The sequence below is a fragment of the Leiobunum rupestre genome, chromosome 9 (assembly GCF_980474605.1).
Source record: "Leiobunum rupestre chromosome 9, qqLeiRupe1.1.hap1, whole genome shotgun sequence".
NCBI classification, from domain to species: domain Eukaryota; kingdom Metazoa; phylum Arthropoda; class Arachnida; order Opiliones; family Sclerosomatidae; genus Leiobunum; species Leiobunum rupestre.
In genome coordinates, this window is record NC_143392.1 from 52,092,604 (window position 1) to 52,114,858 (window position 22,255).

Consider the following 22,255-nt stretch of genomic DNA (forward strand, 5'->3'; position numbering starts at 1 on the left):
TGTCAGGGAACATTGAAATGGGCCCCAGAGTGTCAGGGAACATTGAAATGGGCCCCAGAGTGTCAGGGAACATTGAAATGGGCCCCAGAGTGTCAGGGAACATTGAAATGGGCCCCAGAGTGTCAGGGAACATTGAAATGGGCCCCAGAGTGTCAGGGAACATTGAAATGGGCCCCAGAGTGTCAGGGAACATTGAAATGGGCCCCAGAGTGTCAGGGAACATTGAAATGGGCCCCAGAGTGTCAGGGAACATTGAAATGGGCCCCAGAGTGTCAGGGAACATTGAAATGGCCCCCAGAGTGTCAGGGAACATTGAAATGGCCCCCAGAGTGTCAGGGAACATTGAAATGGCCCCCAGAGTGTCAGGGAACATTGAAATGGGCCCCAGAGTGTCAGGGAACATTGAAATGGGCCCCAGAGTGTCAGGGAACATTGAAATGGGCCCCAGAGTGTCAGGGAACATTGAAATGGGCCCCAGAGTGTCAGGGAACATTGAAATGGGCCCCAGAGTGTCAGGGAACATTGAAATGGGCCCCAGAGTGTCAGGGAACATTGAAATGGGCCCCAGAGTGTCAGGGAACATTGAAATGGGCCCCAGAGTGTCAGGGAACATTGAAATGGGCCCCAGAGTGTCAGGGAACATTGAAATGGGCCCCAGAGTGTCAGGGAACATTGAAATGGGCCCCAGAGTGTCAGGGAACATTGAAATGGGCCCCAGAGTGTCAGGGAACATTGAAATGGGCCCCAGAGTGTCAGGGAACATTGAAATGGGCCCCAGAGTGTCAGGGAACATTGAAATGGGCCCCAGAGTGTCAGGGAACATTGAAATGGGCCCCAGAGTGTCAGGGAACATTGAAATGGGCCCCAGAGTGTCAGGGAACATTGAAATGGGCCCCAGAGTGTCAGGGAACATTGAAATGGGCCCCAGAGTGTCAGGGAACATTGAAATGGGCCCCAGAGTGTCAGGGAACATTGAAATGGGCCCCAGAGTGTCAGGGAACATTGAAATGGGCCCCAGAGTGTCAGGGAACATTGAAATGGGCCCCAGAGTGTCAGGGAACATTGAAATGGGCCCCAGAGTGTCAGGGAACATTGAAATGGGCCCCAGAGTGTCAGGGAACATTGAAATGGGCCCCAGAGTGTCAGGGAACATTGAAATGGGCCCCAGAGTGTCAGGGAACATTGAAATGGGCCCCAGAGTGTCAGGGAACATTGAAATGGGCCCCAGAGTGTCAGGGAACATTGAAATGGGCCCCAGAGTGTCAGGGAACATTGAAATGGGCCCCAGAGTGTCAGGGAACATTGAAATGGGCCCCAGAGTGTCAGGGAACATTGAAATGGGCCCCAGAGTGTCAGGGAACATTGAAATGGGCCCCAGAGTGTCAGGGAACATTGAAATGGGCCCCAGAGTGTCAGGGAACATTGAAATGGGCCCCAGAGTGTCAGGGAACATTGAAATGGGCCCCAGAGTGTCAGGGAACATTGAAATGGGCCCCAGAGTGTCAGGGAACATTGAAATGGGCCCCAGAGTGTCAGGGAACATTGAAATGGGCCCCAGAGTGTCAGGGAACATTGAAATGGGCCCCAGAGTGTCAGGGAACATTGAAATGGGCCCCAGAGTGTCAGGGAACATTGAAATGGGCCCCAGAGTGTCAGGGAACATTGAAATGGGCCCCAGAGTGTCAGGGAACATTGAAATGGGCCCCAGAGTGTCAGGGAACATTGAAATGGGCCCCAGAGTGTCAGGGAACATTGAAATGGGCCCCAGAGTGTCAGGGAACATTGAAATGGGCCCCAGAGTGTCAGGGAACATTGAAATGGGCCCCAGAGTGTCAGGGAACATTGAAATGGGCCCCAGAGTGTCAGGGAACATTGAAATGGGCCCCAGAGTGTCAGGGAACATTGAAATGGGCCCCAGAGTGTCAGGGAACATTGAAATGGGCCCCAGAGTGTCAGGGAACATTGAAATGGGCCCCAGAGTGTCAGGGAACATTGAAATGGGCCCCAGAGTGTCAGGGAACATTGAAATGGGCCCCAGAGTGTCAGGGAACATTGAAATGGGCCCCAGAGTGTCAGGGAACATTGAAATGGGCCCCAGAGTGTCAGGGAACATTGAAATGGGCCCCAGAGTGTCAGGGAACATTGAAATGGGCCCCAGAGTGTCAGGGAACATTGAAATGGGCCCCAGAGTGTCAGGGAACATTGAAATGGGCCCCAGAGTGTCAGGGAACATTGAAATGGGCCCCAGAGTGTCAGGGAACATTGAAATGGGCCCCAGAGTGTCAGGGAACATTGAAATGGGCCCCAGAGTGTCAGGGAACATAGATAATGGCACAACAAAATCCGGGAAATCTATTTTCGTTAATGTATTAAAAATACATGTTAAATATTTTTCAAGATTTGACCTCAAACCATTCATTTATTCTACACAAATGGTCAGGGCAAATTTGGTGAATTGATCAGGGAAATGCATTCCGGAAATGTTGTACAAAGCCTGCAGAGAGTCACTCTCTTTAATTAGAAATACAATCTTGTTTTCAATTTACCGTAAAATTATTACAAAGTTACGAAGGAACGAATAACGCCTGACAACATAATAATGCAACAAATGAACACTGAATTCTCGATTCATTCCGAGCGTTCCATTATCAGCTTACGTTTCAAGGTTTCGTCAATTAGAATCAATCGTGAGTGAGTGTCGGAGTTTCCTGCTCGCTGCCAAATCAGCCGTAGTCCCTCTTATCTAATCGCCCTACTGAGATTAACGGACGAAAACATCATTTCTTCTACCCTGATAATATTACGATGAAATTTGAGGTTACGCAATGGACTGTGAATAGTTCTTTGCGATATTTAATATTCAATCCATACAGTTCTCGATTTCTTATCAGCGCAAAGTTATTTCAAAAATGCGCCAACTCGGAAAATATTGATTTCGAATAGTAACTGGTATTTATAGTCTCGGGGTATTTCCGGCCTAGTAACTAGGATTGTTATTACTTAGGGGTAATGACTACGGGGTACGGCCTTCGTACAAATCCCGTACACTCTAGAGAAAAATTATTTTAGAAACCTGGAAATCAACTTGAAAATCTCTAAATCGTAATTTACAAAAGTCTACACGAAAATCAGTTTCTGATTTCTGAAATCATTTTGAAATTAAAAATCCCATTCTTAAAATATAAAATTGTCGGACCACTCAATGTTGAGCATTGCTCACGCTCTAACAATAAAACAGGGTTGCTACACGTCAGGGAATTTAAAAAAGGCCTAAAAAGTCAAATTATAAGTGTTAAAAGGCATGTAATTAAATTCTATATTGACACTTTTGGAAGGTAATTTTACTGTAGATCTATGACTAATTCTATGATTATTATTTGGTTCCTTGAAAGTTGCTATTTTTTTTCGTAAACATAACCTTTATACTGAAATATAAGTTTATTTAAATTTACTAACTTCTGATAAAAGTAAAATATAAAAACAAAATTTTACTAATTTTTGACTTAAAAGTCGGGGGAAAATTCTTCAAATGGTCAGGTAATTTCACCCCACAAGGAGAACGCAACCCGTCAAAAGTCGTGGATTTTCTTGTGTACATTTTTCATTGGCTAGACGCCTTAGCGCCTGCTGCCGTCGGAAGGGGAAAATTGGGAAATTGTCTTCCCCCCGCCTGTAAAACGTTCAGCTTAAAGGCTCGTGACGCTCGTCCAATGAAATTCGTACACAACCCTTCGTTAGCGTGTTTAAAGGCTAGCTGCGTTCTCTTTGTGTTTATTGCTCCTAGTTGCCACAGTACCTGGAAAAATCGGTGAATTTTAAAAACTAGTCTAAAAATCAGGAAAATGTCATTGAATTTAATTTCGGTTGCAAATAGAAAACTTTTATTTAATTCTAGGTTAAAAAATACAAAATTTTGGCCCAAAATAAGTCGGGGAAAATCTCCGGAGATGGTCAGGGAAAACCTGAAAAAGTCAAAGAATATGATGGGGAAAAAAATGTCGCCACCCCGCATAGTCATTCCTAAAAAGTTGAATTAAAAATATTCTCTTTGGTTGAAACTTTATATTATGTATAAAGCGGGTGCATTATAAGCCATTATCAACGCTAGAGTTGCTATTCCTCTTTTGTATTTTCTACGGTTTGGCGACAGAGATGAACCACTTGCAAATATTTCACGACACTTTCCTATAATTCGATTGTCTTCATATAACTCCCTATAATTTGACACTGTGTTTCGTCCTTCGCTTTAAATGTAGTTCGATAGAATGCTCCGAAAAATAGCCAGACTTTTACTAAAGCACTAATTTTATTGGCTTTTGTTTTAAAATGAAAATGTAATATTACCTTAAATCATCAAGTCACAAAGTCGGTGATGTTTTTGTATTAAATTTAATATTATTATTGAACCAAAGTTGCTTTAAAAGCATTTGTTATTTCTTTATTAAAATTATTCCTATAATTTCCGATAAAATGACTGAATTTCGTATTTTTCCTGTAAAAAATTGAAGGATTTCCTGTGGTCATCCTGGGAATGTTATAATTTCTACTTGGTCTAGTTGGTCCCTGTCATTTACTGACTAATGGAATTATTCAATTTGAATACAAAGTTCGATTTTAAGAAGGTTGTGATGAAAATAATGTACCAAAGACCAGCTTGAAGGGCTAATAACTCGAAAAGTATCCATGATAGAGTATCAAAATTTGCTTGACTTACTCATCTGTTTGGGTTTTTTTTTAAGAATTTTCAAACTCGGATGACCTTTTAACTCATGGTTCAAGGTCATTCAAAGTTTATCTAATGGATTTAAAGAAATATTTGAAAGGTTTTCATCATGGTCATTTAGACACTTTTCAAATTGGAACCATTTCTCTAAATCCATTGGTTCGCAAGATACACCTTGAATGACATTGAACCATAAGTTGAAGCTCATCCGAGTTTGAAAATGCTAAAGACCCCTACCAGATGAGTATGTCTAGCAAATTTTGATACTCTAGCATGAGTATTTTTCGAATTGTTAACCTCGACTTGTTAGTGATCAAATTAGTTCGGCTTCAAGCTATTTAGTCCTACACTTTGACGGAGAACACGTTTCTAATTGAAACCAACTTTGTACTTCTAATGGTTCTTGAGATAAATTTTGAATGACCTTGAAGACATGGTTCAAGGTCATAGAAATTTCCGTTTTCAAGATACCACCTGCACGTTCTGTGTCCTGAAAATTTAAAATTCGTAGCTAAAACACATTTTTAGTTATTGGCCCAGTATTGTGTTAATATTGAGGTGGATTTAAAGGGGAACGGTCATGAGATATCATGAGACAGATTTTAAAGTTAATATTCTTCACATTTAAATTGTTTAAGAGGAACGGTCAAGCTTTAACCAGTTAGATAGCCCTCTAGCCCATTAAAAACTAAAATTTATGGCGAAAACCGCATAAACAAATATTAAGTGGTTAATTTTTAATAAAATAAAGAACTTTTGGGAAATTAAAGCGCACGTCCGCTGCGACACCTGGTGAGAAATCGGTGAGACAGTAAAACAACATAAAAGCGCGCGCTGCTGAAGACGCAAAAAATATGTTTTGCACGCATGGCGCGTTCCAGTTGTAAGAGACCTAAGCCTAAATTGCGCGATTTTAAAAGTTAGGATAGTTCGCAAATCGCTCATACGGGGTTAGGAGCGCTGGCGGCAGCCCCTAATATGGCGGCGAAAATTAAAACCCAAATACCTGGCGTTATTTTTCGTTTCAACGTTTTGGGCCAAAAGCTATTTTTTCAAGACAAAAAAAGGTACGTGTTAGTATATTGAACGTCTTGTTAATCTTTTGATACGGAAGTAAGGCCATATTTGGAAAAGCTTGGCCGTTCCCCAATAAAGCAACTCTAATAAGTCAGATAATTAAAATCTGAAAATTCCCCTTCCGTTTGGGGGATAATCATTTTGCTCTGTTATCAACAGCTTATGTTACTACATTTACTACATTTATCGACTATCGGACTTGCAATGTTTTGGAATTGAAATAATGATCTCGTACTTTGTTGACACGGTTTTTGGAAACGGAGCTAAAGTTCGTCTCCGCTGATAGCGTCGTTCTGTTTACATATCGTCGTAAGTCATTATTTGCGCGATTGATGTCGCGCGTTTACGACCGATGCAATTCCGCAGGTACGTAGATTCGTCTTAGCTTTTGCCGCAGTAAATTCATAAACATGTCTTGATGGGCTGAGATATTCCAAGTAGAAACCTGCTGAAATATGCTACTAGTTTTACGACTGTAGATAACGAACAGATTATGCCGGGCAGCTTACAGCGCTTGTAAATTGGGCCCTAATTGGGTTAAATTTCGACGAAATGGCCTTCAGTAGGGTTCGTAGACTCTTGGTGGCTTATCTTAAACCTCCTTAGTAGGTAGGCCCTAGGTACCGTGAAATTAACTTAGGCCTATAGTTTTGAGATATGTATCCTATAGATCTCAGTTATGCTATAGTAATTTTTCTCCTATATATACCATAATTTTGAGATGTTTCTCCTTTGAAACTACCATAATTTTGAGATGTTTCTCCTTTGAAACTACCATAATTTTGAGATGTTTTTCCTTTGTAACTACCATAATTTTGAGATTTTTATCCTTTGAAACTACCATAATTTTGAGATGTTTTTCCTTTGAAACTCCCATAATTTTGAGATGTTTTTCCTTTGAAACTCCCATAATTTTGAGATGTTTCTCCTTTCAAACTACCATAATTTTGAGATGTTTTTCCTTTGAAACTCCCATAATTTTGAGATGTTTTTCCTACAAACTACCATAATTTTGAGATGTTTTTCCTTTGAAACTCCCATAATTTTGAGATTTTTCTCCTTTGAAACTACCATAATTTTGAGATGTTTCTCCTTTCAAACTACCACAATTTTTGGATGTTTCTCCTTTGAAACTACCATAATTTTGAGATTTTTCTCCTTTGAAACTACCATAATTTTGAGATGTTTCTCCTTTCAAACTACCACAATTTTGAGATGTTTTTCCTTTGAAACTCCCATAATTTTGAGATGTTTTTCCTACAAACTACCATAATTTTGAGATGTTTTTCCTTTGAAACTCCCATAATTTTGAGATTTTTCTCCTTTGAAACTACCATAATTTTGAGATGTTTCTCCTTTCAAACTACCACAATTTTTAGATGTTTCTCCTTTGAAACTACCATAATTTTGAGATTTTTCTCCTTTGAAACTACCATAATTTTGAGATGTTTCTCCTTTCAAACTACCACAATTTTTAGATGTTTCTCCTTTGAAACTCCCATAATTTTGAGATTTTTCTCCTTTGAAACTACCATAATTTTGAGATGTTTCTCCTTTCAAACTACCACAATTTTGAGATTTTTATCCTTTGAAACTACCATAATTTTGAGATGTTTTTCCTTTGAAACTCCCATAATTTTGAGATTTTTCTCCTTTGAAACTACCATAATTTTGAGATGTTTCTCCTTTGAATCTACCATTATTTTGAGATGTTTCTCCTTTGAAACTACCATAATTTTGAGATGTTTCTCCTTTCAAACTACCATAATTTTGAGATGTTTTTCCTTTGAAACTCCCATAATTTTGAGATGTTTTTCCTACAAACTACCATAATTTTGAGATGTTTTTCCTTTGAAACTCCCATAATTTTGAGATTTTTCTCCTTTGAAACTACCATAATTTTGAGATGTTTCTCCTTTCAAACTACCACAATTTTTAGATGTTTCTCCTTTGAAACTACCATAATTTTTAGAATTTTTTCCTTTGAATCTACCATAATTTTAAGATGTTTCTCCTTAGAATCTACCATAATTTTGAGATGTTTTTCCTTTGAAACTCCCATAATTTTGAGATGTTTCTCCTTTGAAACTACCATAATTTTGAGATGTTTCTCCTTTCAAACTACCATAATTTTGAGATGTTTTTCCTTTGAAACTCCCATAATTTTGAGATGTTTTTCCTTTGAAACTACCATAATTTTGAGATGTTTCTCCTTTGAATCTACCATTATTTTGAGATGTTTCACCTTAGAAACTACAATAATTTTGAGATGTTTCTCCTTTGAAACTACCATAATTTTGAGATGTTTCTCCTTAGAATCTACCATAATTTTGAGATGTTTCTCCTTTGAAACTACCATAATTTTGAGATTTTTATCCTTTGAAACTACCATAATTTTGAGATGTTTCTCCTTTGAATCTACCATTATTTTGAGATGTTTCTCCTTTGAAACTACCATAATTTTGAGATGTTTCTCCTTTCAAACTACCATAATTTTGAGATGTTTTTCCTTTGAAACTCCCATAATTTTGAGTTTTTTCCTACAAACTACCATAATTTTGAGATGTTTTTCCTTTGAAACTCCCATAATTTTGAGATTTTTCTCCTTTGAAACTACCATAATTTTGAGATGTTTCTCCTTTCAAACTACCACAATTTTTGGATGTTTCTCCTTTGAAACTACCATAATTTTGAGATTTTTCTCCTTTGAAACTACCATAATTTTGAGATGTTTCTCCTTTCAAACTACCACAATTTTGAGATGTTTTTCCTTTGAAACTCCCATAATTTTGAGATGTTTTTCCTACAAACTACCATAATTTTGAGATGTTTTTCCTTTGAAACTCCCATAATTTTGAGATTTTTCTCCTTTGAAACTACCATAATTTTGAGATGTTTCTCCTTTCAAACTACCACAATTTTTAGATGTTTCTCCTTTGAAACTACCATAATTTTGAGATTTTTCTCCTTTGAAACTACCATAATTTTGAGATGTTTCTCCTTTCAAACTACCACAATTTTTAGATGTTTCTCCTTTGAAACTCCCATAATTTTGAGATTTTTCTCCTTTGAAACTACCATAATTTTGAGATGTTTCTCCTTTCAAACTACCACAATTTTGAGATTTTTATCCTTTGAAACTACCATAATTTTGAGATGTTTTTCCTTTGAAACTCCCATAATTTTGAGATTTTTCTCCTTTGAAACTACCATAATTTTGAGATGTTTCTCCTTTGAATCTACCATTATTTTGAGATGTTTCTCCTTTGAAACTACCATAATTTTGAGATGTTTCTCCTTTCAAACTACCATAATTTTGAGATGTTTTTCCTTTGAAACTCCCATAATTTTGAGATGTTTCTCCTTTCAAACTACCACAATTTTGAGATGTTTTTCCTTTGAAACTACCACAATTTTTAGATGTTTCTCCTTTGAAACTACCATAATTTTTAGAATTTTTTCCTTTGAATCTACCATAATTTTGAGATGTTTCTCCTTAGAATCTACCATAATTTTGAGATGTTTTTCCTTTGAAACTCCCATAATTTTGAGATGTTTCTCCTTTCAAACTACCATAATTTTGAGATGTTTCTCCTTTCAAATTACCATAATTTTGAGATGTTTCTCCTTTGAAACTACCATAATTTTGAGATGTTTCTCCTTTGAAACTACCATAATTTTGAGATGTTTCTCCTTTCAAATTACCATAATTTTGAGATGTTTATCCTTAGAAACTACAATAATTTTGAGATGTTTCTCCTTTGAAACTACCATAATTTTGAGATGTTTCTCCTTAGAATCTACCATAATTTTGAGATGTTTCTCCTTAGAATCTACCATAATTTTGAGATGTTTCTCCTTTGAAACTACCATAATTTTGAGATGTTTCTCCTTAGAATCTACCATAATTTTGAGATGTTTCTCCTTTGAAACTACCATAATTTTGAGATGTTTCTCCTCAGAATCTACCATAATTTTGAGATGTTTCTCCTTTCAAACTACCACAATTTTTAGAATTTTTTCCTTTGAATCTACCATAATTTTGAGATGTTTCTCCTTAGAATCTACCATAATTTTTAGATGTTTCTCCTTTCAAACTACCACAATTTTTAGATGTTTCTCCTTTCAAACTACCACAATTTTTAGATGTTTCTCTTTTCAAACTACCACAATTTTTGATGTTTCTCCTTTCAAACTACCACAATTTTTAGAATTTTTTCCTTTGAATCTACCATAATTTTGAAATGTTTCTCCTTTGAAACTACCATAATTTTGAGATGTTTCTCCTCAGAATCTACCATAATTTTGAGATGTTTCTCCTTAGAATCTACCATAATTTTGAGATGTTTCTCCTTTGAAACTACCATAATTTTGAGATGTTTCTCCTTTGAAACTACCATAATTTTTAGATGTTTTTCCTTTGAAACTCCCATAATTTTGATATTTTTATCCTTGGAAACTACCATAATTTTGAGATGTTTTTCCTTTGAAACTCCCATAATTTTGAGATTTTTCTCCTTTGAAACTACCATAATTTTGAGATGTTTCTCCTTTGAATCTACCATTATTTTGAGATGTTTCACCTTAGAAACTACAATAATTTTGAGATGTTTCTCCTTTGAAACTACCATAATTTTGAGATGTTTCTCCTTAGAATCTACCATAATTTTGAGATGTTTCTCCTTTGAAACTACCATAATTTTGAGATGTTTCTCCTTAGAATCTACCATAATTTTGAGATGTTTCTCCTTTGAAACTACCATAATTTTGAGATGTTTCTCCTCAGAATCTACCATAATTTTGAGATGTTTCTCCTTAGAATCTACCATAATTTTGAGATGTTTCTCCTTTGAAACTACCATAATTTTGAGATGTTTCTCCTTTGAAACTCCCATAATTTTGAGATGTTTCTCCTTTGAAACTACCATAATTTTGAGATGTTTCTCCTTAGAATCTACCATAATTTTGAGATGTTTCTCCTTTGAAACTACCATAATTTTGAGATGTTTCTCCTCAGAATCTACCATAATTTTGAGATGTTTCTCCTTAGAATCTACCATAATTTTGAGATGTTTCTCCTTAGAATCTACCATAATTTTGAGATGTTTCTCCTTAGAATCTACCATAATTTTGAGATGTTTCTCCTTTGAAACTACCATAATTTTGAGATGTTTCTCCTTAGAATCTACCATAATTTTGAGATGTTTCTCCTTAGAATCTACCATAATTTTGAGATGTTTCTCCTTTGAAACTACCTAAATTTTGAGATGTTTCTCCTCAGAATCTACCATAATTTTGAGATGTTTCTCCTTAGAATCTACCATAATTTTGAGATGTTTCTCCTTAGAATCTACCATAATTTTGAGATGTTTCTCCTTAGAATCTACCATAATTTTGAGATGTTTCTCCTTTGAAACTACCATAATTTTGAGATGTTTCTCCTTTGAAACTCCCATAATTTTGAGATTTTTCTCCTATGAAACTTTCGTAATTTTGTTACAATACTATTAATTTTGAGAATTTATCCTATACATTTCGCACAATTTAGAGATATTTTACAATAATACCATACTTTTGACAATTGAGAAGGTTTTTCTTGCGCCATTTAGGACCCCATGAGAGTCCTCGTTACGGAGATAACAAATTGTTGTTTAGGTATTCACGCCTTCGTCTTTTTGTGTTATTGGTTACCTGATAATAAACAACGTTTTATTGGAGTTAATTTTCCTTATCACCGACTTAAACTCTTACTATGTCTACGACCATGACAATTACTTTTAACTGGTATATTCGAGGTGAATCAACGGGAACGAAATTATTTATGCAAAATTAAAGCGCGTGCGATATGTAGATAAATTTTTGCTAATTCTATTCCACGAGCCCTGATTGACGTATTTAATTGTTTATTAGTCGTATGACGTGAAAAGTAGGTTTCTTGAATGATACGACTGCTATTCGTTTTCATTGTTTCTTCACTTCGGGCAACTGTCCAGGATAATTCTATTCACTTTATTGTTACCATCTGTTTTGTTTCAATCAGGGGAATTCAATTGCTTTTTTGTATAAATCAGGGGAATTTAATGGGCTTTGTGTAAATCCGGGAAATTTAATGGGCTTTGTGTAAATTAGTGGAATTTAATTGGCTTTTAGTATAAATCGGGGAAATTTAATTGGCAAACTTACGTCGTTAGTAAATCAGCGAATTTTTTGTAAATCAAAAATTCAATTGGCATTTCTTTTGTAAATCAGGGAAATTTAATTGGCCTTTTATAATCGGGGAAATTTAAGTGGCGGTTTATTTCTAAATCAGAGAAATTTACTTTTTTGTGTGAATTGGGGAAATTTAATTAGACTTTTTTTAAATCAGGGAAATTAAATAGGTTTTTGTGTAAATTGCGGAAATACGCCAATAAATTATCTACAATCAGAAAATATAAATTCTTACTAAGCTATTTCCTTTTCTACAAAACCCAAATAACCGTAGAAGGCTACTTTTGAGAGTTGGGAACGTTTATTCTACAAGATAGCAACTTAAAATCACAAGATTTCGTAGACGTTTTTTTAAGTTTATTAAAATATTTCCCATGGTAAAATGTAAGAATTACAATATGCGCTGAAAGGAATTGGATGCACACGTTGAAGCTTAGTTTGGCCATAAGGCAAATCTGGCGATAAGGCTTAGACCTAGGAAGGTCTTCCAATCTGAAGCGCCATAACTCTTGACTCGAGCATTTATTCGAGAAAAACAAATTATGTATAAACATTTCGTATCAGGCATCGTTAAAAGTCTAATTGCTGCAAAATGGATTGCTTTCGGTGTTATCAAATGACTGTCAATATGCCATTTAGGATTTTGTACTACAGTCTCATTTAAATCAAAATTTATCAACATAATAGTTGAAGATAGTATGGTTGTTGCAGTATATATGCTGGTTTAAATATACCTGATAAAACTTATATATGCAAATTTAACAAATAAACATAATAATTTTAACGGAAATTTCTCCACTAAAAAGTAAATATGTTAATTCAATGTGAAATTGATCATTGTATAATTTGTTTTGCTAATTACATAATTATTATATAATATTTCTAAATAAAATTTCAAACACATTTAATAATAATAATAATCAGCTAGGCATAATGACCAAGACACCACCTTAGGCCCAAGTCGTCAAGGGACTTTTAAAGCTATTACAATGCGTAGGGGGGTGGTGGCAAGCCCTTCATGCCACGCGAGCCAACAGCTCTTTACACTTACTATTCCCGTTAACCTCAACAAGTTTTTATAAAAAGTGGAAACCGTATAAATCGGTGGAAAACCTCATTGAGCAGTGAAGAGAGAACTTGCTAACTCAACGCGGAAGGTGTGGTTCCGAGTTTTCACCAAGTGCCACCTAGGAGCACAAAACACAGCACCCCAACACGTCAAATGTAATGGATTTTCTTGTGTACAATTGTCATTGGTTAGACGCTTTAGCGCCTGCTGCCGTCGGAAGGGGAAAATTCAGAAATTGTCTTCCCCTCTGCCCGTAAAACGTTCGGAGTAAAAGTTCGTCCAATGAAATTTGTACACAACACTGCATTAGCGTGTTTAAAGGCTAGCTGCGTTATCCTAGTGTTTGTTGCTCCTAGGTGCCACAACCTGGGATCGAACCCGGCTCCTCTCGCTGCGAGGCGAAAGTGCTAACCATAAGTCCCTTTACATATCTGCAATATGTTGTCCTCGGGTGTCCTTTTTAATCTGGAGTGGCAGACTGTACTTAATTACTTTGGAAATCGCCTTCGAAGGTTGTTCACCGGCCATTCTCAAAACAACGCCCAGGAACAATAAAACAACTCCTTTAACTCGATAACGGAATCCGCCTCGATGTTATTAATTTCGACTTATTTGTAGAGGATAAATGCGAGCCTCATCACACGCTCGGAACACGTGCTGAGATGTTCCTTTTTTACTCGCTGCGCCGTCTTCTGCTTTAAAGATGGACTCATAATGCCGCTTAATCGAGGTTTTTCCCGACGACAATTTTTCTCCTTAAGCCTCACGTTAAAATTTCACGGGAGGAGCTTAACGGTAATAGTTAGCGTAGGGAGCTGTTGGCTCGCGTGGCATGATGGGCTGGTTACCACCCTCCTACGAGTTGAAACCCGGCCACCTGAATTAATGGCATTATAAGTCGCTTGATGATTTAGGCCTAAGGTGGTGCCTTGGATATTAGCCTAGCTGATTATTATTATGATTAAATAAATTCCAACGACTTCCCGGCTTTCGAAGTATTTTCGAGGTGGGGGGTAGGAAAAAAGGGGGAACATTTTGTGACAGCATGGTTGCCAGTTTCATTTCTACCTTTTTCACGTCTAGGATGATTCAGTCAAGAAATAATTCACGTTTTAATTTAACAAATTCCAAGTTATATCAAAATTTGGACTAGGCGTAACGGGGAGTTTTGGCGTCGACCGCGAAAACACCCAACTAGTCTCTTTATTTAAAATTAATAAGAACTTAACCCGAATCTTAACAGATAAGTCTTCGCAATTAGAATTAAACACGGTTCCAAAGACGTTGACCCTAATGTCGAACAGTTAATAAGTAACGTCACGCTTTTAGCCCGTTTTTCGACTACCCACTCATATTAGGGTTTCTCACAGTTCGCGAACACTTTTAGAGAGAGAGATGATACTAGCTTGTAGACACAGATATGTTGCCAATGTCATACCAAGAATGAATTAATGTCGAGGAAAAACCATCTGACTGTGCTGTCTTGCGCCATCTGTACTGCTTCTCCAAACTTCATTAAGCAAATTATTTTATGATATTAATATTTAATTTTCTTCTTCTTCTAAATAAATTATTTCTAGTTATATTCTAATATTTGAACAGAAGTTATATTATATATAAAAATATTAAGATTCAATAGATAGCAGTATAGTGTACATCCTTTATTCATCATACTACAATTTTGGCTGAAAAATCGTATTAATTCCACTAGCGGTTGCTAGAGTAGGTGTAATTTTGAAAATGTCGCTTGACAGCTTTCTGATTCTTAACTTTTTAAGCGACATCTGTGTAGCATATTTCAAATCAAATTATCTTTATTGTACCGTTCGCTTAAAGGCCCACCTTGGACGAATAATTACTGGACTCGAAACCGAAGCAAAATCCCCAGTTCCGCAATTTGCATCGCCCGTCAGCGCTCCTACCGAGAGGATCGCGAAATATTTCTATCCAAATACAAAACACGCTCGTCAAAATGTCAGATGACCCGCATTCCGTCGTCTGCTCTAGGAGGATTCCATTCATATTTCTAGTTTAGATAATTAAGTAATAATTGTATTGGAATAAAAATAAAAGGGTAACGATTTAATTAATTTAATTAGTATGTTCGCTTTAACGTTTATATAGTTGGTGTGAAGGTTTAAATAGAATAGAAATTTAAAAATGCCTTGTCAAAATGGAAATAAAGGTGTTAGCTTTGACTACACTGACGAGCTAAGAACGCTAGGCCTAACGTCTAATATGGGGCACGTGTTTAGTATTTGTATAGAAATCTTTACAATACTTGACACTACGGCGCTACAATCAGCGCTGCCGTAAAAGCACCAAGCGCGCCATTTGAATTCGGGTCCAGTAATTATTCGTCCAAGGCTTAACCCTCAAAATTCAATTCTTAAAAAAAATAAAACACGAAAATCGTCTCTGCCCTTTAACAACCGTGTACTCTGCCACAAATCGACCTTGACCTCTCCTGAGATTTCGTTGCGGAATTTTATCTGTATTTCTTATCACTGTAGATTCGCGGAAAGAACAATTGAAATCACTGTTACTTTACAACACTTCCAAAAGCAGATCTGTTTCGGCTCTGCCGGAAATATAGTCCGCTAGGTGATGATAGCTCTGAAGTAGTAATAGAATAGAATTACGTTTAATCAACGTACTATGAGGTGGCGGAGTGGTTAGCACTTTCGCCTCGCAGCAAGAGGAGCCGGGTTCGATCCCAGCTTGTGGCACTGGGTGAAAACTCGGAACAACTCCTTCCGCGTTGAGTTTGCAAGTTCTCTCCTCACTGGTTTAAGGGGTTTTCCCCCGAGCTCTTCGGTTTCCCCTTCCATAAAAACTTGTCAAGGTTAACGGTAATAGTTAGTGTAGGGAGCTGTTGGCTCGATCGTGTGGCATGCAGGGCTTGCCACCACCCTCCTACGCATTGTAACCCGGCCACCTGAATTAAAGGCTTCAAAAGTCGCTTGATGACTTAGGCCTAAGGTGGTGCCTTGGGTATTAGCCTAGCTGATTATTATTATTATTATTAAAAAAGACTTTCAATAAATAGGCCTTTCTATAAAGTAACATTGGCCTTCTTGTTAAGATGAATCAAGCGCGTCACTCGTGACGTAGAAGTGACGTTTCACTATTATAGCCAATTAAAATTCGACGAGTCGCCCTTTTTGTAAAGATCTAATCTTCAAAACGGAATTGAACTTCTACGTATTACGTGACGAAAGCAATACATTAAGACAAGTTCGGCAAGCGTAATGACTTTATAGAAAGTTGGTTCGAATTAAAATATCTTTGAGTCTATAAAGTTAAAAATTTTAGTCACCATTTATAAGAACACGGCAACACTGTTTTTGAATAATATGTAAACAAAGACTAAAAAATGGCAAAATATTATACATCATATTGATTTTTTATCTTGAGTGCAAAGTTGGTAAGTTGTGCTGATTACGCTGGACTTGCTGCGTGGGTTCTTTTGCTTAACGAGCGGGCTGACTAACGCCATCTACGGGTCACTTATTGAAGTTCCGAATTATAAAGGCGATCACTTAAGTAGTTCTCAGGTCACGTTTATTACGAATATTAGCGACTGAAAACTATCGCTACGCCCCCTTTGGTTCGCCATTGAAAGCTAGATAGGTAGCGGCTAAAGCAGACGCTATTAGTTTTTCCTCTTCATTATTCGTAAATTTGACTTGATAAATAATGATACTTGCATTTTTAATATAATTTTTTTGCATCGTTTGCTTATATTTTGATAAGCTTATTTAAAAAAACCGTTCTAATGGCATTTTAATTGCTCTGGAGCAGACGCTAAATCATAGGCGCATCCTCGGAGAAGCTAGCGCTGGTACGCCACCTAGACTCCATAGATTTAGGTTTCATGTGTGAATTATTTAGAAATTCGGGTTTTCATGTTCCAATTATGTAGATTTATAGCGCCACACGTAAATTTCCACCTGGCATCAACTCTTTCGATCTCGGCGTAGCTACGTGAGGGCAGTGTTTATGACGCGTGCGCCATTAAGCACCTTATCTCATTTGTAGGCGACTCAATTTTTCGTCAACATAATTTAGATAACGCGTACGTTCGAAAGAGGTTTTTGACGCGTCAAAGGTACACGGTTGATAATTTTCGCGAATGCGTTCCAAGCGAAGACATCGCGTTTCAAATAATCTTCGTTTTGTTAGACGGTGAAAATTTCGCGAAAACATTTTAATTAATTTAAACGATTTGTAACCAAAAGAAGCGTTAAAAGATTAAAAATGTCGTGGTTAATTTCATTAACGTCCATAGGGAGTGATCATAAGCAAGTTCCCAAATATTCAGGTCCGTATTTTTCTGTTTTGCAATAATTTATTATGAAATTCAGGCATTGTACAAATGTAAGGTTGCTTTAAAACCTTGAGTGTATCCTAAGCTGTCCTTTAGACGTACTACCGTTTGGGTTGGCACAATTTTTCCAAGGGTGGAAACACCTATTGTTTTCCTGTTAAAATCCGTGTTGAAAATCGTACTTCCATGGTTTTTCCACCTCTAGTGGCTAAATTCAATAAAAAATAAATAATAAAAGCAGTATATTCAATGTTTAATTTAGCATAAAAAGAGTTTTTTCTACTTTTTTCCGGTTTTTACCAGTTTTTCCTACATGTCCCGGCAAAACCCGGTTTTTACCGGGTTTTTGCCAACCCTAACCCAACCTGGTTGTCCAACACAATTGGTCAACGCTGTTGCTTCGTTTCGAAAATCGTGTCATATTAAATCTAGCAATGACAGTTCTAATCCAACTAAATTACCAGTAGTAATTAAATTTATTTCAGATAAATTTAATTTTCAGTTTACATTACTATGCAGGTCAATTATTAATCAATTTCTCAAGAAAGATAAAAACGGTTGAAAGGGTAAAAAACATTTATATTTAAAAAGTTAATTAATAAATCAGCTAAATCAATCCAATTTTTTTGCAATAAGAAAATGGAAATATCAACAAATCTGTAAATAACCTTTCTAATTATCATTTAATTTTACCAAAGTAGACTAGTCATGTTAATTCAGAGCAAATTGAATTAATATTAGTTTTTAATCAGAATTTAAATTTAAAATGTTGGCGTTATTTTTGCCCCGCATTAAGAATCAATTTATCTAGACACGTTAAATAGTCAAAACAACATAAATTGAAATCAAAAGTATTATGTAAATCTAATTAAGTTTTCATAAAAATATAAATTTTACGTCTGAAGAAAAAATAATGAAAATATTAATACTTCATGAAACAATTTTACCGTCATCTCCGTGACTGTTATAATGTTGCAATATTATTCGGATATGGCCTAACTATTTGAAACATCTTTTGGTTTGAAGGAAGCTTAGCTTCCGCTCCCTTATCAGTTATCACTGACTCGAAGACTTAAACCACAATTGCATCAAACTATACAACTTTTAAATTCCAATTTGCTTGGCTACCTAATTTTTGCAACTTATTGTTGCTTCCATAAATCTCCAATCAACTTCAAATAGAGTTTGTGCTACAACATGTTTTTCGTTTTATATTTGGAAAAATGCTGTAACTATAATTTTTTTATAAATAGTTATTTTCATACTCTTAATTAATTATGCGTAAAATTACGTTATAACCAAAAATTACGAAATAATTCATAAATATAAATTGTTAAATTTTAAATTTAATTTATACGCGATGTGCAAATATTATAAAGTATAACGTATTTTAAAATATATAATTATAAAAATTCTTGAAAAAATTAAAAAGGGCTCGGGTTCCATTCAAGAGATTGCTATCTAGATCCAAAATCAGGATGGACCCTGAAATAATGGCGGACATCGTCATAACAGCAAATCACCGAAGTTATAAGCTACCGTCCCATATTCTTCCTCAATCGGTTCTTGGTAAAGTGGAAGTCGTGCTATTTCAAACCCGTTTTTAAGGTAATCTGGTAGTCAAGTAGAAGATATTTAAGTTGTAAATTGGTCATGAAAATCATGGAAAAGTCAGGGAATTTGGAATCGAAACTCTGTTAACACCTCAAGTAGGATGTTAAGTTAAAAATCTCCAACTAGTGTATACGTTAGAGTACCTAAAGAACCCACATCAGCTAGGCTAATACCCAAGGCACCACCTTAGGCCTAAGTCATCATGCGACTTTTGAAGCCCTTAATTCAGGTGGCCGAGGTCGAGTACTCGAACTCGACGTCAAATAAGTAAATTGGTGAATACTCGTCCAGTATTTGTTTTTTCTATCCTCGTTGTTTCAAAGTTCAAAGAGGGGTTTTTTACAACTTTTTGGGGAGCAATAAACGGTACCTACAAAGTTGTGGAAACTGTGGTTCATAAAGGATTATTTTTCAGCATTGAAAGTTGCTCTATACTTCTTTTAAATTTAAAGGGGAATTGTCACCACCCTAAAATTGGTCGTCCGATAATGGTTATACAAAAAATTTCAAGTTAATATTTCCAGTATTTGATTTATTATTAGCAACCAAATTTCGTGTTTTATCCCCTCGACTCGAGAATCTCAGAACCGCTTGGTTGAACCTACCTGCGGCGCCATCTCGTGAACGATGTATTATTTTCCATGGTTTTATCTTTTTTCGGTCGGAACTGTAGTCTGTTACGACATTCTCCTTGGCGTTTTAACCGAGTTATATTCGTAGATTGTAGTTTATCTTGTTTTTAAAATGCCTTACACGCCGTCCTTTCTCAAATTTTTGCCGCTTCATTCGTTTGGCGCTGCACGTAGGTTCAACCGCGATTTCTGAAATTTTTGGAGCCGTTTGAAATACTTTTCCAATAACTATAAAATTTCAGGGACATAATCATTAATATATTTTCTATCATTCTGAGAAAATCCTCGTAAATTTTGGTTTTCGTGACCATTCCCCTTAAACTGAATAATTTCTTGAATACAACCAGCTCCTAATCAAGTACTCGATAACCAAACACGTTAAAAATTTTACTCGAGGTTTTTTTTTGTTACTAGACTCGAATAAGATAGTTCCCCCCTAATCGAGTACTCAATGACTAGAATACTCGATGAAAAATATGATATTCGATTGCCTTAAACCAATGATCGAATAGCCTTAACCATAAGTAACGCAGGGTAACCACAACTCCTATAGTTTTGGGCTCCACCCGCTGCAATGATCTGGCTCGCTCAGCCAATTATTAAACCAAATTCCCTTGAAAACCATGGATTTTAACTTCAGAAGTACTTGACACGTGTTTTACTGCAATTTTAGTGTTCTTTATCTTATTATCGTGTATTTGGCTAAAACTAAATCGCAAAAAATCCTCTAAACCGACTACAAATTTCCTATAATTCGTGATGGCGCAATCAGGGGTTAGTTCGCCACAGACCCTTCTACTGTCCTAATACGCCCAAGGTGAAATATACAATTACTACGAACGAATGAACGATAGGAGTCAGTTTCGTTGCGAGTCCAAATCTGAACTGTGTAAAAGCGGGTCAGTGTCAGTGATGGGCACTTTTGATAAAGAATCGCTCAGCTCATGGTCGCTAAATTTTGAGCAACCAAATTTTAACCTCCCTCTTTTCACTCTGTTCTGAGCTGTAATATTAGGTGGTTTCTTTTCGCCTGTTCTCTGACTAAAAGTGTACCCTAGAACGTTTTATCCGCCTGTTCCGGGGATGAGAATTGATCAGACCCATAAACTATTCGCTTCTTCCGGAGTATAGGGCAACTCTTTTTACTCCTTCTGAAAAAGATGTGTAAACGAGTAAATTTTATTTGGTCGTCTGCTAGCCGGAATGTATCTGCTGAAAAGGGCACAGGCAGCCATTTTCGAAAAACGTTTTTACTCCGACTCAAACTATTCGCCACCACAGAATCGGAGTAAATGACGTCATAGCCTTACTCTTCTTACCCTACTCCGAAATCCCAGAGCTCAAAATAAGAATAGCGCATTCATCACTGGTCAGTGTCGAATTAAAAGTGCGGTTTAATAGTTAGTTATAATCAGCTAGGCTGGTACCCAAGACACCACCTTAGGCCCAAGTCATCAAGCGAGTTTTAATACCTTTAAGCAGATGGCCCGGTTGCAATGCGTAGGAGGATGGTGGCAAGCCCTTCATGCCACGCGAGCTAACGGTATTAGTATTCAAGCAACTGTCTTTTGCCAACTGTATTCTTATAAGGCCATTCTTATTAGAAATGGCAATTAATCTATCCGAATCTTTGAAAACACGACTTTACTGGAGAACGTGGTGACATCTATTAATGCCAAATGAAGCTAAAATTCAAAATAGCGAAACAATTACGTCGTCAGAGAACCATTGTAGAGTATTATAATTATACAACTTAAAATTATATATACCATTTAAAATATTGTTAAAAAGTACTATTATTTAAGTTATTGTCAAATTTACCAACGAGCCAATCAACGTGAGGGGTACTTCAATGTCCCGACTTTTGGTCAAAATGTAGCTTAAGCATCTTGTTTGGATTTCAACGCTAGCGACATCTATTGAAAAAAGAGTTACTTTACGTTAAGCCGACACTAGCTTTAAAACAATATGGAGTGTGACAGTAACTCTCGTTTCTCTTCTGGCAGATTCGGAAGTGAGACGGAAAATCCGTACGCATATGTCCGCCTCGAAGGAGATGGAGAAGCTGCGGCGCAAGAACGATGAGCGCCTCGTGATGGGCGACAGTCTGCTCAGCCAGAACAACCAACAGCCAAGCGCCCCCTCACCGACCAGCGTCAGCCCGCCGCGCACCAACGGCAACCAGGACCACGATGGCAATCTCTCTCCCCCCGCCACCACCGACGCCAACTGCCCCGAAAGCGACTCCGAAGAGGAGAGCACTCAGTCCAACAAGTCGCAGGTTCGTCCCTTTTCCATCGGGTTCACTGTCACAAAAGTACTTCGCTGGTATGCGAGCGACCATAAATTACGTGAGGCGTTTAGGGGTGGGAGGGGGTCAAGCTGAATCTCATCCAATCTCACGTGGAGGAGAGGGGGGCTTTCGGCAAATATAACTTTATTTTTCCCCACACTGTAAAATTGTGATAAAACGGGGTTAAATTAAGTAAAACATGTTTATCCACTAACGAGGAGACTACCCGAGGTGATAATCACCGATTTTGTTGAAACTAGGTGGGTATATAGACCTTATGGTAACATGAAATTTCACCAAGGGAAAA

The 22,255-nt window shown here is 36.9% G+C and overlaps 1 protein-coding gene across 4 annotated transcripts in view; it reads left to right on the top strand.

Moving 5' to 3' along the window:
- Positions 1-22,255, top strand: part of Efa6 (Exchange factor for Arf 6) — a 121,265-nt gene that overhangs the window by 80,816 nt on the left and 18,194 nt on the right. For 3 of the 4 annotated variants that reach the window (XM_090159543.1, XM_090159546.1, XM_090159545.1), the window contains exon 3: positions 21,662-21,936. In XM_090159543.1, coding sequence (XP_090015669.1) covers positions 21,662-21,936 — 275 coding nt within the window. Of the gene's footprint in view, positions 1-17,134; positions 17,404-21,661; positions 21,937-22,255 lie in introns of those variants that run through there. The other variant, XM_090159544.1, reaches the window with a different exon arrangement.